The following is a 22,550-nucleotide window of genomic DNA, read 5'->3' on the forward strand; positions in this document are numbered from 1 at the left end:
GTCTTAGATTGTCATATCTTGTTTATTGTCCAGTGTAAGTCTATGTGGTTGCTAATAAAGTCTTCGTTCCTCGTCTCTGCGTTTCCCTGGCCTCGACGACACCCTGTGACAATATTTAGACTATGTAGTTTTCAATAAGTACATTGTTCAGACAATATTTGGCAAGAATATTAACAAATAAAGGGAATTAAAATTGGCCAACAATGAGATCAAAAGACTTTGCTGTTTTTATTTTCTTTATTAAAAGCTTCTATTCAGATAAGTCCTACTTTACTAAGAATTTCAAAACTTTAATAGAAATTGAAATATATATAGAAATATATAGAAATAGAAATATATATATATATATATATATATATATATATATCAGAGTAAAATCTAGTTGTTGTGATCTATCATTTAATTATTTCTTACATTTCAGATGCTGGAGGATAAAAATGTATAACAAATCAAAAGAAATGCAACAAATCATGTTTTTGATCAAAGCAAAGCATTACAGTGGAACAAATAGAGTGGAATTTGATTTACTCAACGTTCACCAATGCAATTATCCTAGTATTCTTTAAGAGGCAGGTATGCAATAACAGCATCTTAGTTAAGTACAGTTAATACATTGCTGGTATAATACTGTTCATTGCCAGCTGTTGCAATCTTGACAATGCCTTCAAATATAGAGAGTTTACTCCAACAGCAGGTCCCAGACATCATTAAACATGATATATTGATGCATTGCATGATGCTCCAAGGCTCTGAGGAACAATTGATATTGTGAAGCTTATTGATTGTACTTGATAATATGAACTTGCAATATAAACTGACATTTATTATCAATCTTTTATTTACATAAAATGTGACATTCGATATAGTTTCTGTTCAAATGCAGATATGGTAAGAAAATTATAAGCTTACAAAAAAGTTGGATTGATCCTTTCATCAAAGCCATCAACAAGATCAGTATACTGCTTCAGTTTCTCCAGGGTCCGGTGAATGGCTTCAACAAAGTTTCTTTATAATTGAAAAACAAAAAGAGCCAGTCAAATGAACTTTAAAAAGATGAAACAAAGCTGAATTCATTAAACCAAAAACGGTAATTAAGAACAAACATGTCTGATGTGTCCAATATAGAGCCATATATTAACAAATAAATCCTTGTCCTTAAAACAAAACTTGATCTTTCCTTACTTTGGTGCTTCTTCAAGCTGCTTTCGAGTAAATGCGTTACTTTTCAATAACTCATTAATGATGTCGTTCTTCGTATCATTCCATTTGCTGGAAAAAAAAAAAAAATTCAGATTGATTGATTGTTTGATTGCTCTCCTCATAAATGAACAAAAATCATACACGAGAACATGCTAAATTTCAGCCAACATAGTAGCTGTGTCCGAAACCGCTCCCTATCTACTATATAGTGCACTATATCGGGTGTCAGCTATTTTGTAGTGCTGTCCGAATTCTGAGTGAACGACTTCATTCCCTACATTCGTTCACTACTTTTTACCCACAATGCATTCTGATTTCGAGTGTACAACCGACGAGCTTGAAGAGAGAGCGGGTGAGTTTAAATGAGAGATGCCATTTAATTTACAAAAATGATGATAATTTGGTGGATATTTAAAAATGTTCGTTGGTGGCGTATTCATTCTGATGTCAAATTAACGCTCTACGGCCATTGTCATCTTATCTGTGTGCAAAAACACTGCTCGGGAGAGTTTCAAGATACTACAAACAATAAATACAGAAAATTATGAACGTGTTAATGTGAGTTTATTTTCGTTGACAGTATTTTAATAGTATTTAATGATTATGAACATATAAGCACTACAAAACAAATTAATAATATACTATCAATGAAACCACAAAGCTGATTACAACATAAAGTCATTTTAAGTGTTATTGCTATTTATATTTAATATAAAAGTACATATGTGAATAAGATATTTTTGCAACAGCCAAGTCTCATGCACAGTGTAGCCTACACGTCACCGTCCGAATCCGTTCACTTCATTTTGTTCACTCCTTCTGATATAGTCCACTCATCTGCCTTACACTAAAAAGGGATTAGTGAATGAGTGAACGAGTGAACGAGTGAGCGATTTTGGAGTGTCTCAGAACAAGGCAGTTCACCAGATTTCCAACCTCATCACACTGGATAGCGGATATATAAAAAATACAAAAGGACATTTCTATAAAAGGACATTTCTTACCTCTGTATTTGCTGAAAATTTCCGTAATTTTGAAACTGGAGAAAAGACCTCCACAACTCTAGGACCACTGTCCTAATTACTCTATAGCAAACAAACAATGATTTTGAAGAGGAATAGATTATATATGCATTATATCAAGAGAGCAAAACAATAGCCTTCTAATCTAGACAAATATATCAACAAAATACAAACATAAAAAGATAATTTATTCTGTTTTACTGGTTCAAAATGATTTTCATGAAGGCTTTTTATTACATTGTCTTACCGCAAAGGCAGTAATAGTTGGTTATCTTTGCTTTTGGTTGTCTCCTCTTTAATGACTGGAGTAAGTACATACAAAATGCCACGAATGCAGAACTCCAAAAAGGTTTGTCTGCAAGACAGAAAAGAACAAATAAAAAGTCTTAATATTTTAATATTTACATAGTAAACAAATATGAGTCTCACACAGACGCTTTATGTTTCTTACCTGTTAGAGGATATATCGTTCCCTTCAAGAATAAGCGTTATGTGGTTAACTTTGTGAAGAAACCTGTTGACTTCAGCAATCCCAAAGCCGACTTCAGACAGTTTTTCATAAACAGGAAGAGAGTAAACAACTGTGCTTTTGACAACAGCCCTGTGAAACATGCAAAAAAAAAAAAAAAATTCAGGGATCTTTTTTGTTTTAAACCTTTAATCAGTCATTAACATTGCTTTAGGTATTAAGTTCTGTCAGATGTTTATGAAATATATCTATATGAACTGCATGAACATGAAGTGTCAGATATGTGGTTTCATATTCATTCACCATAAATAATGTGATGTTTCATTTCATTTCAAACAAAGTTTAAAATGAGATTTACCAGTTGGACTGATTGAATCTGTCCAAACCAAGAGCTGCATTTCCACGATTATAATATTCCTGGGCTGCGGCCTCAAAGAATTTACCAAAATTAAGTTCAGTCCAACTAGAAAAGAAAAATGGAATGATAAATGACAGATGAATGATACAATGCAGAGTAAAACCTCCAAAATAAAATTGAACCACATTCAACAGAATTCAGCTCAAGAGTTATTCACGTTAAGGATCTAACATACTAACAGTGGATCATTATGGTTCAAGTGATTCTAAAGATAATCATTTTAGTAGCATGAAAAAAATGAGGATTAATTATGCATTGATTTAAATGACATTTGTAATATTCCACATTCTGAGTATATTTCTTCCTTACTTCAAAAAACCGCGCCTTGTATCTGGGTCTAAAAGCACATGATACTTTTCACTTGAGTTTTTCAACTCGGTTAGCTCTGCCCATTGCCTGTAACACACAAAACTCAAAGATTTTCTTTAATGCTCATTTTACTTCATATTCTCATACATTTGTGCAGCACTGTACTCTTACTTCATTGAATCCAAGTATTCTGCATGGAATGATGGGCTTTCAGTGTGTTCCAAAACCTTATCCCAGTAAAAAACAATCAGTCCAGATGCAGTTCTAGGAAACAGAAAAAGTTAAATAGTTATTTAGAGATGTCTTTTAAACAGATTAAGTACAGCATTGTAGTTAACAAAGGTTTTTACCTTAATGATATAAGGAAATCATTCTTTTCTTTTTGTCTTTCCAAAATTGAAATTTCAAAGGCTTTCTGTCTGATCTGATCCATAACCATCTGCCCGCTTTGGACAAGATAAGGTGTGGTTAAAATGACATGCAATGTAATGGGCTTATGGATGCATTTTAGACCAATACTCTAAATGTGGAGGACAATAATTCAGTTTAGTTGCTTTGAGCTCTAACAGCATGGTTTTAAACAGCTCTTACTCCTTGTGAAGTTGGTTAAAATCTGCTTTTCCAATCTCCATAACAGTATCCACCCCAGCTTCAAGCATGTTCACCAGCTGGGACTTCACCACCCTGATGCCAGAAACACACAATGTCACCTTTTAATACCCTGCACTTTAAAAAGTAAAATTACTTTGTAAAATGTATATAAATACATGCTAATCATTACAAAATATGATCATACAGATAAATTAAATACAGCATTAAACAAGGTGTAGTGAGGTCATACGCCTTAGCCAGAAGGTGACTGAAGAACTGCATGGGTTTACTGTAGACTGGAGGAGCTCCTGGAAGATAGTACGACTCCACTTCTCTAATAAACAAGTCACATGAATAAATCAAGTTATGAGCAAAATCTGAGAGGCACATAGCATGGATGGTGGATTTGTAAGGCCATTATGTTCAATGCACAAACACATTTTTGACCAGAACTTTGGCAAAACAACACTAGAGTTTGTCAACTCTCAGTGAACACATGCTTACTTCCAGATGTCTGCCATCGTCTCGTTTTTTAAGGTCTTACGGTAAATCTTCATATACCTGTAGAAGAAAAGCACATTCGTGGGTAATACATTACTCATGGGTTTCAGAGAACTGGTTAGAGGTAAACGAGATCCATTAATGTCTTGTGTAAAGATAATAAAGCTCTTACGGAAAGAAAAACTTGTCAAAGACCTGCCGGATCGTTGCCGCAAATGTACCACCAGCCATTAACGTAAAAAGTCTCCTGTGAATCAAAGAACAGAAGCTATAAATATATTACAATTACATTTCCATAATACCTTTGATTTAACTGCACTGTCACTAGTGAATGAGACCAAAAACTTCAACTAAGTTAAGCTGGATGACGACACTAACTTTGCAACATCCACACTGTTATTGAACAACACTGAACTAAATCAAACTGAATAATGACACTATTGTCTTTTTAGACCTTATTTAAAGCTGAAATAGTATTTTTTCGTAAATGAAGAACACTGCATTCCTACTGGTATTTTCTTGTTTATTATTGTGAATACTTTTATATAGTCAGTGTAAAAAGATGAATCTCAAAATCATACAGTCACTGTTGAAAGGGGTTCAAATACGCAAAAGATGCAGAATAACCAAAGAATGTGCAGGACTTGGAAGACTTCTCTGAAGAACTACAGGCAGTTTAAATGCTCAGGACAAAGAACTCATTAACAACTATCACAAAGACATCCAAATGACAACACAGCTTATTAAGAATTAAGCATATATATAAACTTTTGAACCTTCGTGAATCGTGTTCTTGACATGAGCTCAGAATAAAGTATGTTATTATAATTATACCGTGGCGATATAGCTGAATTATCCTGGCTCTCTGTAGCATCCTCAGTATTTTTCAGTGGTTTTGCCAACTCTCTTAAGGCTTTCATGTGTCCTTGGATAGAAATCCTGTAAAATTACAGAAAAAGGTTATGACCAGGCAACGGCTAAACCAACAATTCAATAGCAGTGCATAATCCATAGCTGATCTTACCTCGATTTTCTAAACTGATCATCTCTCACTAATTTCTCTGTAGCGTTTCTGACTTTCTCCAGGAAGTCTAAAAAGACTACAGTCCCAGAGTTGAGGATTTGTCGTCTTAAGTCATCATATGATTCAGCACTCTGCACACCTTCAAAAACAGAATCATAAACAGCGTCAGAGAAACAGAACGAGTATTAGCTACCACAAAAGACAAAGCCAATTCATCCAGAACTTTTGTCTAATAAAATGTAGTTTCAGTTTAAATAGTGTACCACAAAGACAGGAATTTTTTTTTACTATACCACAGCAGCAGAGAAATGCAGTCAAACTTAAGATGGCCAAAATCTTATTCATGTTTCTGTTTTATGCTGTAAGACAGGAAAAAAGAGAGGTAGCACTATGCATTCCATGAAAGATTCAGAAAACCAAAGTCAATGGATGTCTATTTTGTACTGAATATCATTGACCACTGAAGCGATGAACAATACCTTTTTGAGTCTGTGCATACGAAATAGCCCTCACTGTCTGACTGTTGCTTATATGGGTCATCACATGCTCATGAGTAAATGTGTGTACATTTCAACAGTGAGCGGGACAGTAGGGCAGAAGAGTATGGCGGGACTAAACAAACATTTATCTGTTAATATTTGAATGTTTTGTCCATTGGTTCTTACTGATGGTGTCAATTCAGATCAAATTTCCACAGGAAAACTTGGACAAAAGGAGCCTCTTCCTATTATTAATATGTGAGCATGTAAATTTCAATTCTTGCATGTTTAGAAAGATATCATGCAGGGGAAATACCTCTAGATAAGGCCCTATTCATCCCCCTGGCTTGTGTTACGAAGGCGGTTCATTAGACACTCTTGCAAATTGGGGTTTGAGATCAGGAAAAAATATAATTGGCTACTATCATTATATGACAACACTCCATTTCACTGTAACCCATCTCTTCCTGAGGCATTAAGAGATGGGATAACACAATTTTGGTATAAAAAGGGAATATAAGTGTTTGGAGATTTATATGAGGAAGACATTCTAATGACATTTGAACAATTGAGAACAAAGTTTTCTCTTCCTGTTAAACATTGCTTCAAATATTTTCAGGTGAGAAACTATATTAATACAATACAAGGAGGTCATTTAAGGTCCCTCTCTTCACTTCCAATAGATAATACTATTAGAGAGAAAAAAGGATCTAAAGGTTTTGTGTCTTACATGTATGTTAATTTTATTGAATTGTATGGGGAGGACACATCATCTTCAAGACTTAAATGGGAAAAAGATCTGGAATGTAACTTTGAACAAGATGCTTGGGAACTTATATGTGAAAGTGCTTCATCGTTTTCATTTAACAGTAGGCATAGATTAATGCAGTTCAATATTATACATAGGGTATATTATACACCTGAAAGATTGCACAAGATCAGCATTTCATATTCAGAACGTTGCCCTAGGTGTAAAACAGAAGTTGGTAAATTATTGCATATGTTTTGGAGTTGTTCTGAACTTGAAACTTATTGGAGAAATATAATACAAACTATTGACAAAATTGTTAATGTTAGGCTTCCATCTGACCCGAGATTTGTTATTGGGGGAGGAATCAATTCTTCAACTTGATCAAAGGAAGAATTTACGTTTAGTTAAGATGGCTCTGATAGCAGCAAAGAAATGTATAGCTATACAATGGAAATCAGAAGAACCACCAAGTCATATTTTATGGCTTAGAGAACTTTCGTCCTATGTGCCTGTTGAAAAAATAATGTTTAATCTGAAAAAAAAGGCATCAATGTTTGAAAAGATTTGGGGCAGATTTATTGCATACATGAATAATTTGGATGTTACATTGGCTGAAAATGCAGACGTGATAATGTAACCCTTCTCGACTTTAATTTTTCCTTATTGATTACTACTACCGGTATTTATCTCTATTATTATGGGGGTTATCTTACATACCAGCTCAGTGCCTCGCAATAATGTCCAACTATGTGTTCTGTCTAATGAGGATGGGATCGGGGAGGAAGGGTGGTTAGAAAAGAATGTCTACTTGTAAACTGTACGGAATTTGTAAATTGCTGATGTGAAAATAATAAATATATTTTATAAATGGTGTTGCATGATCCATTTCATTATAACAGACAATAAACGTAACTTTTCAGAACTAGTTATAAAAATGCTCAAGATATTAAATCATAAATATCTTAACATAAAATTACAAAGGCATGTCAAAGAAGAATCTTATTGAACTATTAAAATACAAATATAAAAGCTGACTGAATGATTCTAGGCAATACGCTGATGGTGAATAAATAAGTGAAATGTAAATCTAATTCTATTAATGAAGTAACTTTTTACATCAAACGTAATATAAATTTGATCAATTGACATTGTGTTTGAATAATTCAACCTTACAAATGCTCAGATAAAAGCCAAAAACAATTTCCAAAAAGATTTTCAGGTAAAATCAAGTATCCTTTAAATGCAAAATTAAAGGCATTTTTTTCTCTGAAAAATTGAATTGTTCTATTGAAGTATACAGCGGTCGATTTAGATTTCACATTTACTTCAAATATTTGAAACAAAAAAACAAAAAAAAATCAAGATTGTTCTTTGTTCAAATATTTTTGTATCTTTATTACATACAGAACATCATAAATAAAAAAAAAGTGCGTAGAAAATTTTAACAGATCTAGAAATTCTTGTATACAACTTTATACAAAGATTCACTCTGAGTGGGATCACGTTCAGTGATGGAATCAAGCCGCAGTCTTCATCTTTAATAATAAGCACACTTCAATTCTGTACAAAAGCATGAGGGAAGAGGGATCCGGGAATTCTCTGGAAAAACAAACAAATGAAACAAACAACCCCTACAGTCACATAAAATCAAAGCTAGTGTGGGATTATCCCAGCATTCTTTATACTACTGTATGTACTGTAACTTACTAGCTGTCACTGATGTACTGAGGTAGTCAACCCAAATGGAGATGAGAGTCGGTCTAAACGTGCTGCGAGAGGAAGGGTATCAAAAGAAGACACATGGCTATTAGCAGCACGTCAGCTGTTTCCAGCTGAAGCCACCATTCATGAGTATGGTTTTGAATATTTCCTTAAATACTTGTGCACTGACGATCAAAATGGAATTTCTCACATCTTTAACACTACACAAGTGATCCTAATATGTAGAATATTACAATTGACCCCCAAAAGACTGGTCTCAAGATATAAAAGCACATAAAAACAGTGGGTTCTTAAAACCAGTCTGTCAAAAAATTGGGCTTCGGGTGAAGTCTTGAAGAATGGTAAGCTGTACATGACCCAGAATGCTGTAAAACAGTCCGTATATGCATTCAGAGCAAAGGTACTCCAACTTAAATTAATGTGCCAGTCAAGGGTGTTAAATTTGGTTTTAAAATGTGTGTTATAAGTGACGCATTCATTAAAAAAAAGAAAAAGAAAAAACACTCAGAAATATACAAACATCAATGTTCTGGAAACATAAAGGCTCCTGTTAGAAACTAGGTTGTGTGGCAAGATTGTTCATGGTTTGACTAAAAAGTACATCTGTTCTGGAGAATATGTACAGTGTTTACATTTCCAAAAAAAAAAAGAGCAAAGATTATTAAGGTGCTGTTGAGGACGACCTAAATCAGGAATTCCTCTTGATTCAGTAGCAAAAATAATCACACCCTTTCAGACTTCAGGGTATCCTCCACTATGAAAACCTCTGTACATTTATTCTGACACTAAAGGATCCTTCCAGAATAGATCTACTGCATTACCAGCCACCAGTGGCAAGATTTGAAAGGCATGCTGGGACAAAGTAGCATAAGGACAGGTGAAATAGTTAAGTAAAGGGTATTCGTTTGAGGTCAAGATTTTTAATTGTTGAATCAAGCAAATGGCCTTCAAGGCAGGACATTACTAGGTTGTCAAATGTTGGGGTAGGAAATATAACTCGCAGGAGGTAACCAATCAAGATGTACTGGTGGTCTAAAAAGGCTACACACCCTGTTAAACAATCTCAATATTGGTTCCTTCAGAATAAATTCATCTCCGCATCATTAAGCGCCTGTAATGAGTGTCTTCCTTCATAAATAGCCACCCATACCAAAATATCCCCTCCTAAACCTCCTTTCCCCGCCCATTTGCCATTGAGTAAACATGCCTGTTTTAGTTCAGGAAGCGTCGGCAGCGCCGGGCCCCGCAGTTACAGTGCAATTTGTTGTTTGCATCTTCAATGGGGAACTTGTAGTCGTAGGTGAGCTCCTCTCCACGGTAAATCTTCCGTAGGGCGAATATAACTATGTGCTTCTGGCCCTCCACATTGATGACTCTTGAGTAACAGTTAGGGTCGCAAGAGTGATTTATAAATCGTGCTGCGTTTCCGTGCATGGTGGCGTCCACCACATCAAAGTCGTCAATGCGAAACATGTAGCACCCGATGCCCTTTGAGAAAAGAGAGGCAGGAAACAGACAGTAGATTAGGAATTCAACATCACTGCAATGCAAGAGGATAAATGAGAGATTTTTAAGCAAAAACTGTGCATCAAACTGGGAGAATTCACTTTTACCTTGCTGTCATAGTACTTCTCCCTTTTGTCAGTGAGAACTGAGCGGATGACGTTGCCAGCATACTCGATCACCATCTCTCCAGCCTCGATGTTCCTCTTGCAGAAAAGACCACGGCCATGTATAGCGGACCTGTCATGGAGATAATGAATTGCACCAATTACTTTTGCTCTTAAAAGTTATATTCATTCCATCTTTTTTATTGGCATGAGATTTGTTAAGCGATTTTACACAGCTAGTTTTTATGCTGCAATACTCTGCATCTATCGGGAAGGGATTACCTGTAAACTCCCACAGCCTCTTTAGAGGTTTTCTCCAAGTGTCTGAACCTCATAGCCATTGGCAACTCCGTACTTGTGGCTCGTCTAAAGTCAAAGTCGTCAAAATAACAGGATGAGTCACAAAAAATGTTAACAGCACCAGTAATGCACTGACTTTACATACTTAAAAAAAAAAAATCTATTATTTTGGTATTATAGTTAATAACATGAAATTTGTTTCATCTATCTTTTTTAAATCTTATTTTAAATGGCACAAATAAATTTAAAGGAATAGTTCACCCAAAAATGAAAATTCTGTCATTAATTACTCACCCTCATGTCGATCCAAAGCCGTAAGACCTTCATTCATCTTCGAAAAATAAATTAAGATATTTTGGATGAAATCCAACCTGCATAGACGGCAAGGAAACTACCACATTCAAGGCCCAGAAAGTTAGTAAGGACATCATTGTGACATCAGCAGATCAACCTTAATTTTATGAAGCTATGACAAAGAAAACAAACATAACGACTTTATTCAACAATTTCTTCTCTTCCGTGTCAGACTTGTTTTCTTTGCACACAAAAAGTATTCTCGTAGCTTCATAAAAATATGACTGAAACACTGATGTCACATGGACTATTTTAAAGTTGTCCTTACTACGTTTCTGGGCCTTGAACATGTCAGTTGTATTGCTATCAATGCAGGGTCAGAAAACTCTCAGATTTCAGCAAAAATATCTTCATTTGTGTTCCGAAGATGAACGAAGGTCTTACGGGTTCGGAATGACATGTGGGTGAGAAATTAATGACAGAATTTTAATCTTTGGGTGAACTTTTCCAAACATGTTGCCGAGTGTCTAACCTGCTGGATTTTAACATAACGTCATCCTCTTCATCATCACATGGCCTTGACTCAGGAAGCTGACGATGTTGCGATGCCAGGAAATTGAACATATCAAAGGTAGATTTTCTGTGTGTGGGGAGGGAGAAAGGAAATTTTTGATTTCCACATTTGGAATGGAACAAACTCAGTCATATGTGAGGCATACATGAGTTCACAGATACTTACCGCACATAGACCTCTGCGCGGGCACAGCCACTTGGGTTTATTGGCAGCTCTTCTTCCGGTACTTCATGCTGGTGGAAACGGAAACTGTGTTTCTGGCAGCGAGAAGCACCCTGCAGCTGCTCCAGCAGAAAGAGCACAGCATCGTGGAGGACACCCAGAACCCTAGCACCGCTTACCCTGTTGAAGGGAAACTGCTCTAGCCGACAGCCTACCCGTGCCTCCTGTACACCATCCATTACTGCCTTCCACGCCACTGAAAAAAACACCATAGAGGAAATATATAATAAAGTGCCAAAGTGTGAAAGGAAGAAACTCACATTCTTATAACAGTGTAACTACAAGGTTTATCAATACTGACCATCCATGCTGTCAGCTTCTACGCTAAAGCCATCCTCACTGGTAATCTGGAAGCGCAGGTGAGGCAGATACTGACTGGCACACTTATCCTGCTTGCCTGGTGATGGAGAGTCCTCATCTGAACTCCAACCTGAAACAATTACACATGCAGTGAACTTTCAAAACCTCTGTTACAGTTCAAATTCACTGAATTAGCTATAGCACCTAAAATGTTTCTAAAGTAACACAATATCTCATATTCACCTGCATAGGGGGCCCAGTCTGAGGAATCACCATGTTTGTAGCTCATACACTGAGATTTAGCACTGTCCCGTGTGTCATTTCCCTGCACCGAAGTGGGCTCTGATTCATTTGGAGTAATTCTAAAAAGAGGAAAAAGAAAACATTATGGTTATCTTTGGTAAAACACAAGTAAATGTGATTTTAAGTCATCAGCACTGACCTCTCCTTTACATCATTCTTTGGCTGGTCAAGAGATCCAACATCAGGGTCGTCAAAGTCGAGCACATCCTTTATACTTGGGGCCTTTATTCTAACCCGGTTTGATCTAAACATAAAATACCATCTAAAAATTAATAACATCTAGTTTGAAACTTCAAAATGACATTTTTAGTTGTGTTAATGACTAGTCAGTCTTAAGGCTTTGGTTTAGAGGGCAGGTCCACCAATAAAACTGTATTTTTGTTAATGTAAAGTCACTTTTTTCTTTTTAAAATGCCAAAAAATAAAAAATTCAGTGAGGGTGTAAATACTTTTTCACAACACGGTTACCTTTTACTGCACAAAACAATATAATTATTTTGTAACATCTGACAGACTGTTAACATGCAGAAAAAAACTGTACATTCCCATCTATAACCCGGGTCTCTAAAAATAATCTGCAATAATGATCAACAACTTGACCATACCTGCTGTGGTCATCCTGGGAACAAGGACCCATCTGGTCCAAGAAGTCTGTACGGCATCTTTTCACACCAATTCGATCAGTTACTGAAGACACTCTCTTGATCTTGACTTGAGGTCTGGAGTGGGACAAGATGTTGGGTTGAGTCCGAAGATGAAACCCAGGGAATGAATCCTTTGATTCAGGAGAGGGGCGTTTTTCGAGGTGGAGCTGGGAAGGGCTCATGCCAGTGGGACTTGCTATATCACGGTGACTTGCCATTGCTTTGTCGATTATCTCCTGGGCCACTTCCTTCTGCCCACTTTCAGAAATCGAACCAATTCTTTCTATCGACGGACTGATGCTGTGCAACTGGCTTACAGGATAACTCTGAGGAATCCTCCTGATTAGCACCTGGGTTGGTGGTGTTGCTCTGTTGTTGCTGCTGTAAGATATGATACGCATTGGTGTGGTTTTGCTGAGACTACCCTGAGGCACTGGTATCACTGTAACCTTAGGGACAGGTCGCTGGAGAACATTACTGTGGATTATCTTTGCAATCTGGCTGATTTGGGTGTACGAGGGAGAATTAGAGCTATGTAATTGGTATGTATTAGTCTGAGGGTTTTTCACTAGAATCTGTCCTGCACGGTTGACCAGAAGAACCTGAGGTGTAGGGGGCGTACCAGGTAAACACTGGGGCAGAGACTGTCCAGTCACTTGTTTTGGGGGGGCAATGCGTATGGCAATCTTACGACCCTTAGTGGCTTCTTTAGGCAGAGCTCCAAAACCATTTATTAAAACCGAAGCAGGAGCAAGCGGAGTTCCTTGTGGTGCAACAGAAATGGTGGGAGAAGATGAGACAACACTGACAGGCAAGGAAAGTGGCAGAGAGTTGGCAACAGGCATTGCCATATGGAAGGGTTTGGATTCGGAGCCAGGTTGTATGGTCACAAAACGTCTTTTTGTGAGTGCAGCTGGTGCAACAAGATGAATTGTTCTAGTACTAGTCATTGGCACAGCGGCCGCCGGTTTCTCAACAGGTGACAAAATTCTCTTCAAAACAGGTTCATCTTTGTTTACTGGTGAGGAATGAGTTGCTGCCACAGGACCAGCAGCATTTTCTGTCAAGTCCAAAACTCTGCCATCAACAGCGGATATGAAATTCCCACTGGTGTCATCCAAGAACACTTCCTGCAAACCTTCTGTTGATTCATTTTCAAGCAAGACGACTTCTTGGGTCGTAACAAGATCACTGTCTTTGCAAAGGATGGGGGTTGTTGCTTTTAGTTCATCTGGAAATGACTCTTGTCCGTTGGATACTTCAGAATCAATAATTAGGTTTCCACCATCTTGTAAAGAAGTTACTTCCTGAATTTCCTGTTCTTCACAGACTTGGTCCATGTTTTGAGTCTCTAGCTGAGAATTCTGATCAACAGAATCTGTTGTATGTGGATTTGCAATAGGTGATCTTGGGCAAACTAGCTGCCTGTCGCCAAGGGTTCTGCACTTGTTTGGACCAGTGCGCTTTAATGGCTCAGTATCCTGACTACAAAAACTACTTCCTACTTCCTGAGTATCATCGTCTGCATTGGCTTCGCCTGTATCACTCTCCGAGTCATTGTCAGCTCCATCCAGCTGAGAGATGGACCCTGAGTTAGGAATGACAGAGAGACCTGCCTGTGCAGATTCTTTGGCAGGTTCACGGACCACAACTGTGCGAGAGAAATTCAGATAATGATCATCATCTGTTTCCATTTGCATCTCTGAAGTCAAGTCCTTCCTGCCAGTGCTGAATCTGCAGGCTCCTTCTTCTGCATCTCCCTCACCACCTTGAGGGTCGCAGTCCAGAGCTACATTTTCATTGAGCAAAGCCTCATCAAATTCAAGCTTTGCATTTAATACTGAGGCCACTGCCACATCTGTGTCTGGATCAAAGTGTGCAGAGAGCAGTTCTTGATTTGACTTGTCGGATGAGGCAGGAATTCTGTGGCTTGGTGCGCCTGCAGCCTCCTCCGACAAGGCAAAGACCTCTTGAACCACCTCATCAGTCTTATGCTGTGTGGTTTTGAAAGGCTGTTTATGTCTTGGGGAGTGGCGGACAGATGAACGTAAGGTGGAAGAGGGACTTCGTAGAGCTGCTTGTGGAGGAGAGGGTCCTGAGGTGATGCTAGAGGGAGACAAAGAGGAAGGCCTCCCCCTTCGTCGAGGTGAGGTGGAGCTCATGAGGTTCTCGGTTGCACCAAGTGGTGAGACAGGGGGACTGAATGAAAGCGACCTAGGGTGAATCGTGCCCCCTGATCGCAAAGCCATTGGGCCTGACAGTACAACAGGGGGAGGAGAGGCATTTCGGCTACGTGTGGAAAGTCTTCTTGTTGCACGTCGTGTCTCATCAAAGTCACTAATGGTTAAAATGTGATGGGATGTGGATACAGCATTTCCTGAGAAGGAATTTTAAGATAACCATGTATGACTTCATTATGAATAATCAAGGCTTAACAGGATAGCTCACCCAAAAATGTAAATTCTATCATTATTTACACAGCATCATGTCATTCCAAACCCATAGTTTAATATTCAAAAGTATTTAGCTGTATTTAGTATTAATCTTTGAAACTGTGATGAAACCTGAAAAGTTAGGTTCAGACGCTAAATAAGATTACTAAGTAGCCATGTGCTGTTTGACCGGCCTTTTAGTGTACGCACGCTTCAGGTCTAACACGCGCTCTGAATAAGCGCACGTCAGAACAGCACGTGAATAAAATGTTTTACCGACAAGGCTTTAGCATACGCAAATGATGTACTTTTGTGATTGCGAATAAGTGCAGTGTCTCGTGAGTGTAACTATACCGCTGAATCAACATTTGATGTGAATGTGTCTCACGAGTTGCAGTTGGAGCTGGGAGACATAGTAACGTTAAATACAGCGCATTGCTTGAGGTATATGTTGTTTTGTTAGTAAATGTTTCATTATATTACTAGTGTTGCCTCCTTTGTTCACTATTACACTACTGCATATATTGCATCTGACAGTGGTGTCGCTTAGTTTTGTAACGTGAGTCCACATTGTTGAACGTTTCACTCTTGCCACGATGACTGATTGCACACAAACACACCGCACATGCGCATGGATATCACACGCACGTCGAGCAAACGTCGGCCACATCATTCAGTGAAGAAAAATGACAAGCGGCAGCTTCTAATTCGTCGTTAACATTGAAGTATACGGAGATAAAACAACGCAAGTATCGATAACTGTATCGTTTGTCCTGAAGCTTATCGGTAATCCGGTATTGACCCAATTACGTATCGGTACAAAAAATACCGGTTCTCGGTACCCATCCTTATGTGTGTGTGTGTCATTGATTAGATGTAATTAAAAGCAAAATTTGTTCAACATATGATGCATTTATTTCTCTTCACAAGCTAGGGACAGAAACCTCTCAGGTTTCATTAAAACATCCTAAATGTGTTTCGAAGATTACCTTACGAAGATTAGTCTTATGGGTTTGGAATGACATGAAGGTGAGTAAATGACGACAATTTTCATTTTTGGCCGATTGATCCCCTGAATCACATTAAAATTTGATGTAATTTGATTTATTTGTTTGGTAAATTAACATAACTTCAAACTGATGCAAAGATCTTACCTGGGGAAGGTAACGGTCTGGACATTCCCCCTGCTGGTCTCCTGCTGTGTGGATAGCCAGGAGTCTTGCCTCCGGCCCCTGAGTCTTGTTTGGTCTTGGAGGGGGTGCTGGGGGGCAGCCCAGGTGAAAAGGACTCACTATCTGTGCCATCCTCATCTATAAGACAGATATTAATTTAAAAAAAAAACTATTAATTACAGAGTCCACACCATATTGCCCCTCTGACATTATTATTATTTTTTTTAAATGCATGAATAAAGACAGCTATATATGCCTATACACACCATTGTGAGCTTTTGGACTGTGTACAATTGTGTGATTTTCTCCCTGATCCACCATGGAGCTAGGAGCTTTGCATCGTGTTGATGGTCGCACCTCTGTTACTTTACAAGTGTACCGGCATTGCCTGCGAGGGTCAACGGTGCTCCAATACCACCTAGAACATCTGAAACCACATCAAATTATGTGAACAACTATGGCTCCTCATAATTAAACAGGAATTAAAGTGTCATCTGAAACTGATGCTAGTGTATTGTTCACAGTTCTGCTAAATTGATTTTACCTTGATTGCAGAGGAACAAGATGCCTTTTTTAAATTATTTTCTTGGACAACAAATATATTACAAAAAATGTGGATGACGTTTTGATAACTGATCAAAGACAACACCAAATCAATTCATTAATGATCAAGTGAAAGCTGAGTGATTTTAAACTTCATATTACTCACTGGTAACCAACTGGATACAATTTTCCAGAATTTGCAGACAGCTCCGTCAGAACACCAAGTTTTTGTACATGTAGAGACCCTGCATGGATACATCATAAAACACGTTAAACTTTCACTTATTTTTAATGCACCACCAGAGGAAAAACATCACCTGTTTACTCACCAATCATCACATTTACAGACTCTGGCTCCAAGCCTGTTAGAAACTTCCTACGCAGACTAATTCCATCAAAATCTACATAGACCCTTCTGAGAACTTCAAACCCATTGCCTTGTTCAATCTACAAAAAGAAAAGCTTGTTTACATTCTTCACACTTCAATTATACAGTAATTGTAAAACAAATTTTGCTCAAACTTACACACCTTATTGTTTATGAGGTCACGATGTTTGTTACAGTACACTTTCTTATCACACTGGAAGACACAGTTGCTGGCACGAGCACACATGAAGTGGTAGTTACTCTGACACGAGGTAAGACAACAGCCCACAGTCGCCCCTGTCTGGCCACAACGCTCACAGCGCTGGCAAAAAAAGGTACAATTAATACACTCATTTCACTAAAGCATATAATATTGTATTTATTAAGATTAAAAATGGTATAAAGACTGCACAATATATAACTTCCAAGGTTATTATGGCTATGGAACCCCTGAACTGGGCTTAAAATATTTATTAATTTTATTTAGTTATTTTTCCTTTTTCATTTTTTGTTCAGTTTTTATCCAAATGACAATACTCTGCATCAGTTTGTACCAACCATGAGGCGGCCCCTGGTGACGGCACTGTGGACATGTAGCAAAGCTCCTTTGACATCCTGCACCTCTGCTGACCACATGCAGCAGTTCACATGAGCCCATTCATTCTGTCCAATATACAGCAGCCTACCAGCATCCTACACATACAAAGACAACACAACTCAAGTGAGCCAAACATGAGACTCATCTCTGAACACAGAACTGGTAAAGGCTTCACCTACATTCGGTTTGGCATCTCCATGTTGCTGGCAGAGGGAGCACTGTCTTTCATCCATGAAAGACTGAGAGTTCACATTCTGCAGATCTGTGGTACATGAGAAAAAAAGTTAACAAAAGATACAAACAAGAGGATAGCATGAGCCATAAAGATAAAAACAATGCGTTTACCTTGAGATTTCGATTGGGGGTTTTCTGGATCCTGCTCTTTGAGCCATTGTGCATAACTGTGTTCATTGCTGGGGGGAATTATGGCCTCAGGGAGCATACCGCTATGAAACAAAAGGGGCAAAATGAACCTTAACAACACAAACTTTGAATGCATGTAGTATATTAAAATAAGAAACATTAGGTTTCCTACCTTGGATAGTCTTGCATATGACAGTTCCACATTTTGGGGTCCTGACTGTTAAACCAGCAAAATACTTGTTCTACTAGCTGCAAAGACAACACAAAGACATTTAAAAGGAGCAAAATATGCACCAAGATGAAATACAGCCTGTAATTATCACTCATACAATACGCATTGCATTAAAATGCTCAATAATAGCAGAACATCAGCAGCTATTGCAGGCTTACAGGAAAAACAAATTACCTTTATATAATACAATTTGGCTTGAACAGTGGGCCTTTGCTCCTCTAGAAGATATTCTTTTCTCAGCCTTTCCACCATCACTGCCACCACATCCTCATGAAATGCTTTCTGAAAGACCCCGGAAAACTGCTTTTAGGTACTGGTTTATATACATTTAACGGATTCCGAATCTCTTAACTGTGATTTCAGACTTAAATATATTGATAGACTAAGAAAATCAATAGCTCTCCAATAGCTTTTGATTGAATATAAACTACAGAGTACTAGAGTACTAAGAATATAGTAATGTTAGGTTATGTTGTCATAACTAAATTAAATCAAGTCATAACTAGTTTCACATGTATAAGAGATCTCACCAGTGAAGTGTACAGGCCATTCTCCAGCTTCTGCTCTACAGGATGTAGACAACAGCCTGACCACTCCTTTTCAACCTCAAAATCTGGACACACCTCACACTGTTGAGATACACACATAAAGAAAATTTGATTCACCAGGACACAGCAAGAGTATGAACAGATAAATTGTTTGGCTACAAAGGGACATTGTCAGTAAACAGGCAGCTGAAAACTTCACCTGTGCACACATGAGGAGGTGGCTGACGGTCGGAGAACTCTTCAATCCATTCATGATCTTCTCCAGACCGTTCTGCAAAACTTCCTGAACAACATCCTGCCAACCGCTGCGGAATCTCTTACTGCAGGGAGCACAGGAGAACACCAGACTCTTCCCCCGCAGACGACACAGGATCTCATACAGATCGTCTGAAAAAGTAAAAGGTAGGATGGAAATACAAGACAATGTACTGTGTGTGGCATCAGTGAGGCACTGAAAATGGACACATCCTACCTGTGAGCCCCTCACATTTGGGATGGACCCAGTGGGCACATCGGGCACACTGCATCATACTGCTGTCAAACTCATGTTCCTCGTAGCACTTCAGACACACAGTGCAGAAGTTCCCTGAAAACACACACAACACAAATTACAACAATGTAAAATCAGACATAAGGATTTTTAGAGTTGCTGAGGATATTACTATCACATTTGCAACTATAATAGTATAATATATGGCAAAGGTAGAGACGTAATTTCCTCATCTTCAGCTGGGATGTTCCCGTGAAAAGAAAATGAAAAAAAAATGTTCCCTTCAGCAGATGTCGCTGTTTTAATGTCATAAATGTCTTTTTATTGTTGTTAGCATAACGGTTGCAAATGAACATACATTTTATATTTGAAAACGATTTTAAAATTTTTTGCTATATAATATATAAAAACTAATATGTATACAGCTTTTTACAGTTACTTTTTTATGGATTACATGATTACATCACACAATAGCTATAAATTATTCATAATTCATTGATTCTCCCAAAATTTCTCTTTTTCATCTTTTAAGTTTTCCTTTCTAAAATAGCCTACCGATTATATACATATTATATATGTATATAGTCCAGTTTTGTGGACATTCACACAAAGATCAGTCATTAGTCAGTTGGCGACAGCATTTGAGCACTGGATTTACAAAAATCATTTCAAGTTTAAGAAGGGTTTCAACACTGGATCAACTACTGATGAACACATTTATTTTTATTTTCATTTTATTAATTATAACTAATTAAATGCAAATATTCACGTTATCACTTAGTTGCATGTAATGCAGGCATTCCAAAACTTTTTTTCATCTAAACCTTATTCACCAAATATATTTGCTTTAAGTACCCCTGGGATTTTAAAATAAATTTCAATAATTAAGCATCACATGTGCATGTTCACGGTTTCTTTGATGTTGATTAACGATCACATGGCATGCAGGTAAATAAAAATTTTTCATCTTTTTTTATTAAGTGTTTTATTTAAAACAAAGACTATAGAAATACAAAGATGGAATGGGAGAAACTGTAACGCGCAATATGGAGGAATAGTTCCACCTTCTAAATGAGTGAGGCAAATTTCCCATAGAAACCTGGGGCACGTTCAAGCACAACGTTTTGCTATGGTTTCTGGGTTGAATGACATGTTTCCTGAAAACGGTGTGCAACGGGGTTTGAGATGCTTTCTCATTAGTAGCAACATGTATATAAACCACACGAGATTAAAGAGACAATGTGTTCGCTGCAGCTCGGTATAAGCAACAATCGAAGACATGTTTGTCGTTATAGTTTTATAGTAACAATATGGCATATCAACATGATGTGTTTGTTTATATTTTTAGCTTTATCGCAAGGCAAGTTTATTTATACACCAAATTTCATACACAATGGTAATTAAGTGCTTTACATAAGAATGGACGGCAAGGGCAGTGACTGTAACATCGAGCGTATTTTGCAGTATTAAACGCGTATTTATACCGATTTCGTCAGGCTCCAAAAATTCTTCAAAAAGAACACAAAGAATGGCCTTCTCAGCTGCCATAGTTGCAACACTTGCGTCGTCAGAACAGGGTGCTCAACGCACCACCATTTCCATTTAAAAAACGTTTTGCAATGTTTTGTCAGGGCTCAACGCAGCCCTGACAAGACCAGTCAATGCACATGCACAGTAAGCACGTTATGACTCCGCATGCACATTGGCTGGTCTAGCATGAAAAATAAGCTTTTTAAACACTATTTGAGCATAAGAAACAACATTCGTGGGGCAATTAATTTCAGATTTTTGTTGCTGATTTGACGTGCGAGTTCAGCGAGCAGTTTTTGAGATTTCAGGATTCCACCATTCATTAAGATATGTCTTGTACGAATTGCCAGGAGGCGTTGCAAATATGGCCGCCGAGAGAAGAGACTTTCCTCGAAAGGGAGTTTGTTTTAAAATGATTTATTTTCATTTAAGTCAGCTTTTCATTAAATTCACAAACCCCCTGCAGTTCCTTTACAAACCCTAGTTTGGGAAACCTTGATGTAATATGTTTAATGCACTTCATGTTGCAAATTACAATGAATGGAACAAGTTCTCTCACTCTTTGCATTTTTTACATCATTATGGCACAAAATAATGCGATAAACGAGTTAAATCAAAAGTAATTTAAAGTAATCCAAAAGTAATCTGATTATATTACCTAAAATGTGTAATGTATCGGATTACGTTACTGACTACAATTTTTGTCATGTAATCTGGAATCAGTAACGGATTACAATTTGTAAGTAATCTACCCAGCTCTGTATGTATATATAGCAGCGGTGGGGGCAAGTCACACATGTTCAAGTCTCAAGCAAGTCCCAAGTCCCTACCATCAAGTCTCAAGCAAGTCTCAAGTCACAGTACAAACAAATCAAGCAAGTCAAGTCAAGTCAGTGGCTCACCTCAAGCAAGTCAAGTCGAGTCCTGATAAGGGTCAAGTCAAGTCACAGTATCAAACAGGAACAAATATATTTTTGCCACACGACCTTATTAATTTTTCATCATAAATTTACTTTAATTATACATTTTAAATAATAATGTTTTAAATATAACATTTTTAAAACAGGCAAAATACTACTTTGTATACCGATAAGTCTGTAATTGAGAAAATATTGATAAAAATACAAGATAAAAATATGTATATCATATTTATGTTATATTAAGTTCGACCATCCTAGGAGACAAAGATAATAGATGTTTGAAAATGATTTTGCACTAAATATCTCCAGTGAACACTGGGACTCAGTCTGGGAGCACGCTAAAGAATTTCAGTGTGTAACAAAACATGCTATTCAATTTTAAATAATATGCTGACTACAAATCACCCCTTATATCAGAAATAAAATGGACCCAAAATTTTCATCGGATATAGACACCCTATTTGGACTGTTTCTTTCACTTTGCATGATTGCCTACATTGTTCTTGAAAACTATTGTCATCATGGCTCAAATCAAGAAGCCTATTGCTGTTAATGTTTATGTATCTTCCCCTGTAACTTATCGATTTCTTTGATTTTATCTTAAGAACTAAATTGACAGCTG

General features: G+C 37.5%; 2 protein-coding genes across 7 annotated transcripts in view; both read right to left on the reverse strand.

Annotated features, from left to right (window-relative positions):
• Positions 1–238: 238 nt before the first annotated feature.
• Positions 239–6,112, reverse strand: si:rp71-15k1.1 (uncharacterized protein LOC322393 homolog). Its single transcript, XM_058753980.1, has 18 exons — positions 6,014–6,112; positions 5,828–5,893; positions 5,535–5,673; positions 5,345–5,449; positions 4,683–4,757; positions 4,514–4,570; positions 4,260–4,343; positions 4,010–4,102; positions 3,769–3,864; positions 3,590–3,682; positions 3,419–3,505; positions 3,050–3,154; positions 2,674–2,823; positions 2,470–2,577; positions 2,205–2,285; positions 1,183–1,269; positions 910–1,005; positions 239–749 (listed from the first exon to the last, which is right to left on the reverse strand). Exons 2-18 carry the CDS (start codon positions 5,877–5,879, stop codon positions 680–682), a joined length of 1,578 nt encoding a protein of 525 aa, XP_058609963.1. The 5' UTR covers positions 5,880–5,893; positions 6,014–6,112; the 3' UTR covers positions 239–679.
• Positions 6,113–7,471: 1,359 nt separating this feature from the next.
• kmt2ba (lysine (K)-specific methyltransferase 2Ba) overlaps positions 7,472–22,550 on the reverse strand; it is a 44,489-nt gene continuing 29,410 nt past the window's right edge. For 2 of the 6 annotated variants that reach the window (XM_058752702.1, XM_058752700.1), the window contains exons 16-37: positions 19,461–19,574; positions 19,188–19,375; positions 18,971–19,069; positions 18,615–18,722; positions 18,381–18,457; positions 18,191–18,291; positions 18,025–18,107; positions 17,806–17,940; positions 17,411–17,569; positions 17,210–17,327; positions 17,047–17,125; positions 16,604–16,764; positions 16,320–16,475; positions 12,695–15,110; positions 12,229–12,333; positions 12,030–12,148; positions 11,788–11,916; positions 11,430–11,682; positions 11,223–11,330; positions 10,379–10,462; positions 10,100–10,229; positions 7,475–9,974 (exon numbers count right to left, since the gene is read on the reverse strand). In XM_058752702.1, the coding sequence (XP_058608685.1) occupies positions 9,699–9,974; positions 10,100–10,229; positions 10,379–10,462; positions 11,223–11,330; positions 11,430–11,682; positions 11,788–11,916; positions 12,030–12,148; positions 12,229–12,333; positions 12,695–15,110; positions 16,320–16,475; positions 16,604–16,764; positions 17,047–17,125; positions 17,210–17,327; positions 17,411–17,569; positions 17,806–17,940; positions 18,025–18,107; positions 18,191–18,291; positions 18,381–18,457; positions 18,615–18,722; positions 18,971–19,069; positions 19,188–19,375; positions 19,461–19,574 (5,198 nt within the window). In that variant the 3' untranslated portion in view covers positions 7,475–9,698. Of the gene's footprint in view, positions 9,975–10,099; positions 10,230–10,378; positions 10,463–11,222; positions 11,331–11,429; positions 11,683–11,787; positions 11,917–12,029; positions 12,149–12,228; positions 12,334–12,694; positions 15,111–16,319; positions 16,476–16,603; positions 16,765–17,046; positions 17,126–17,209; positions 17,328–17,410; positions 17,570–17,805; positions 17,941–18,024; positions 18,108–18,190; positions 18,292–18,380; positions 18,458–18,614; positions 18,723–18,970; positions 19,070–19,187; positions 19,376–19,460; positions 19,575–22,550 lie in introns of all 6 variants that reach the window. The other 4 variants (XR_009267183.1, XM_058752701.1, XR_009267182.1 and 1 more) reach the window with 4 other exon arrangements.

This window comes from Onychostoma macrolepis, chromosome 19 (assembly GCF_012432095.1).
Source record: "Onychostoma macrolepis isolate SWU-2019 chromosome 19, ASM1243209v1, whole genome shotgun sequence".
NCBI classification, from domain to species: domain Eukaryota; kingdom Metazoa; phylum Chordata; class Actinopteri; order Cypriniformes; family Cyprinidae; genus Onychostoma; species Onychostoma macrolepis.

Excerpts from the sequence above, each read along its gene's own strand:
- si:rp71-15k1.1 (XM_058753980.1), bottom strand. The coding sequence starts at position 5,879 with ATGAATAAGATTTTGGCCATCTTAAGTTTGACTGCATTTCTCTGCTGC. Across the intron at positions 1,270-2,204 it reads AATTTTCAGCAAATACAGAG|CAAATGGAATGATACGAAGA; the intron begins GTAAGAAATGTC and ends TTTTTTTTCCAG. Across the intron at positions 750-909 it reads AGGATCAATCCAACTTTTTT|AGCCTTGGAGCATCATGCAA; the intron begins GTAAGCTTATAA and ends ATTGTTCCTCAG.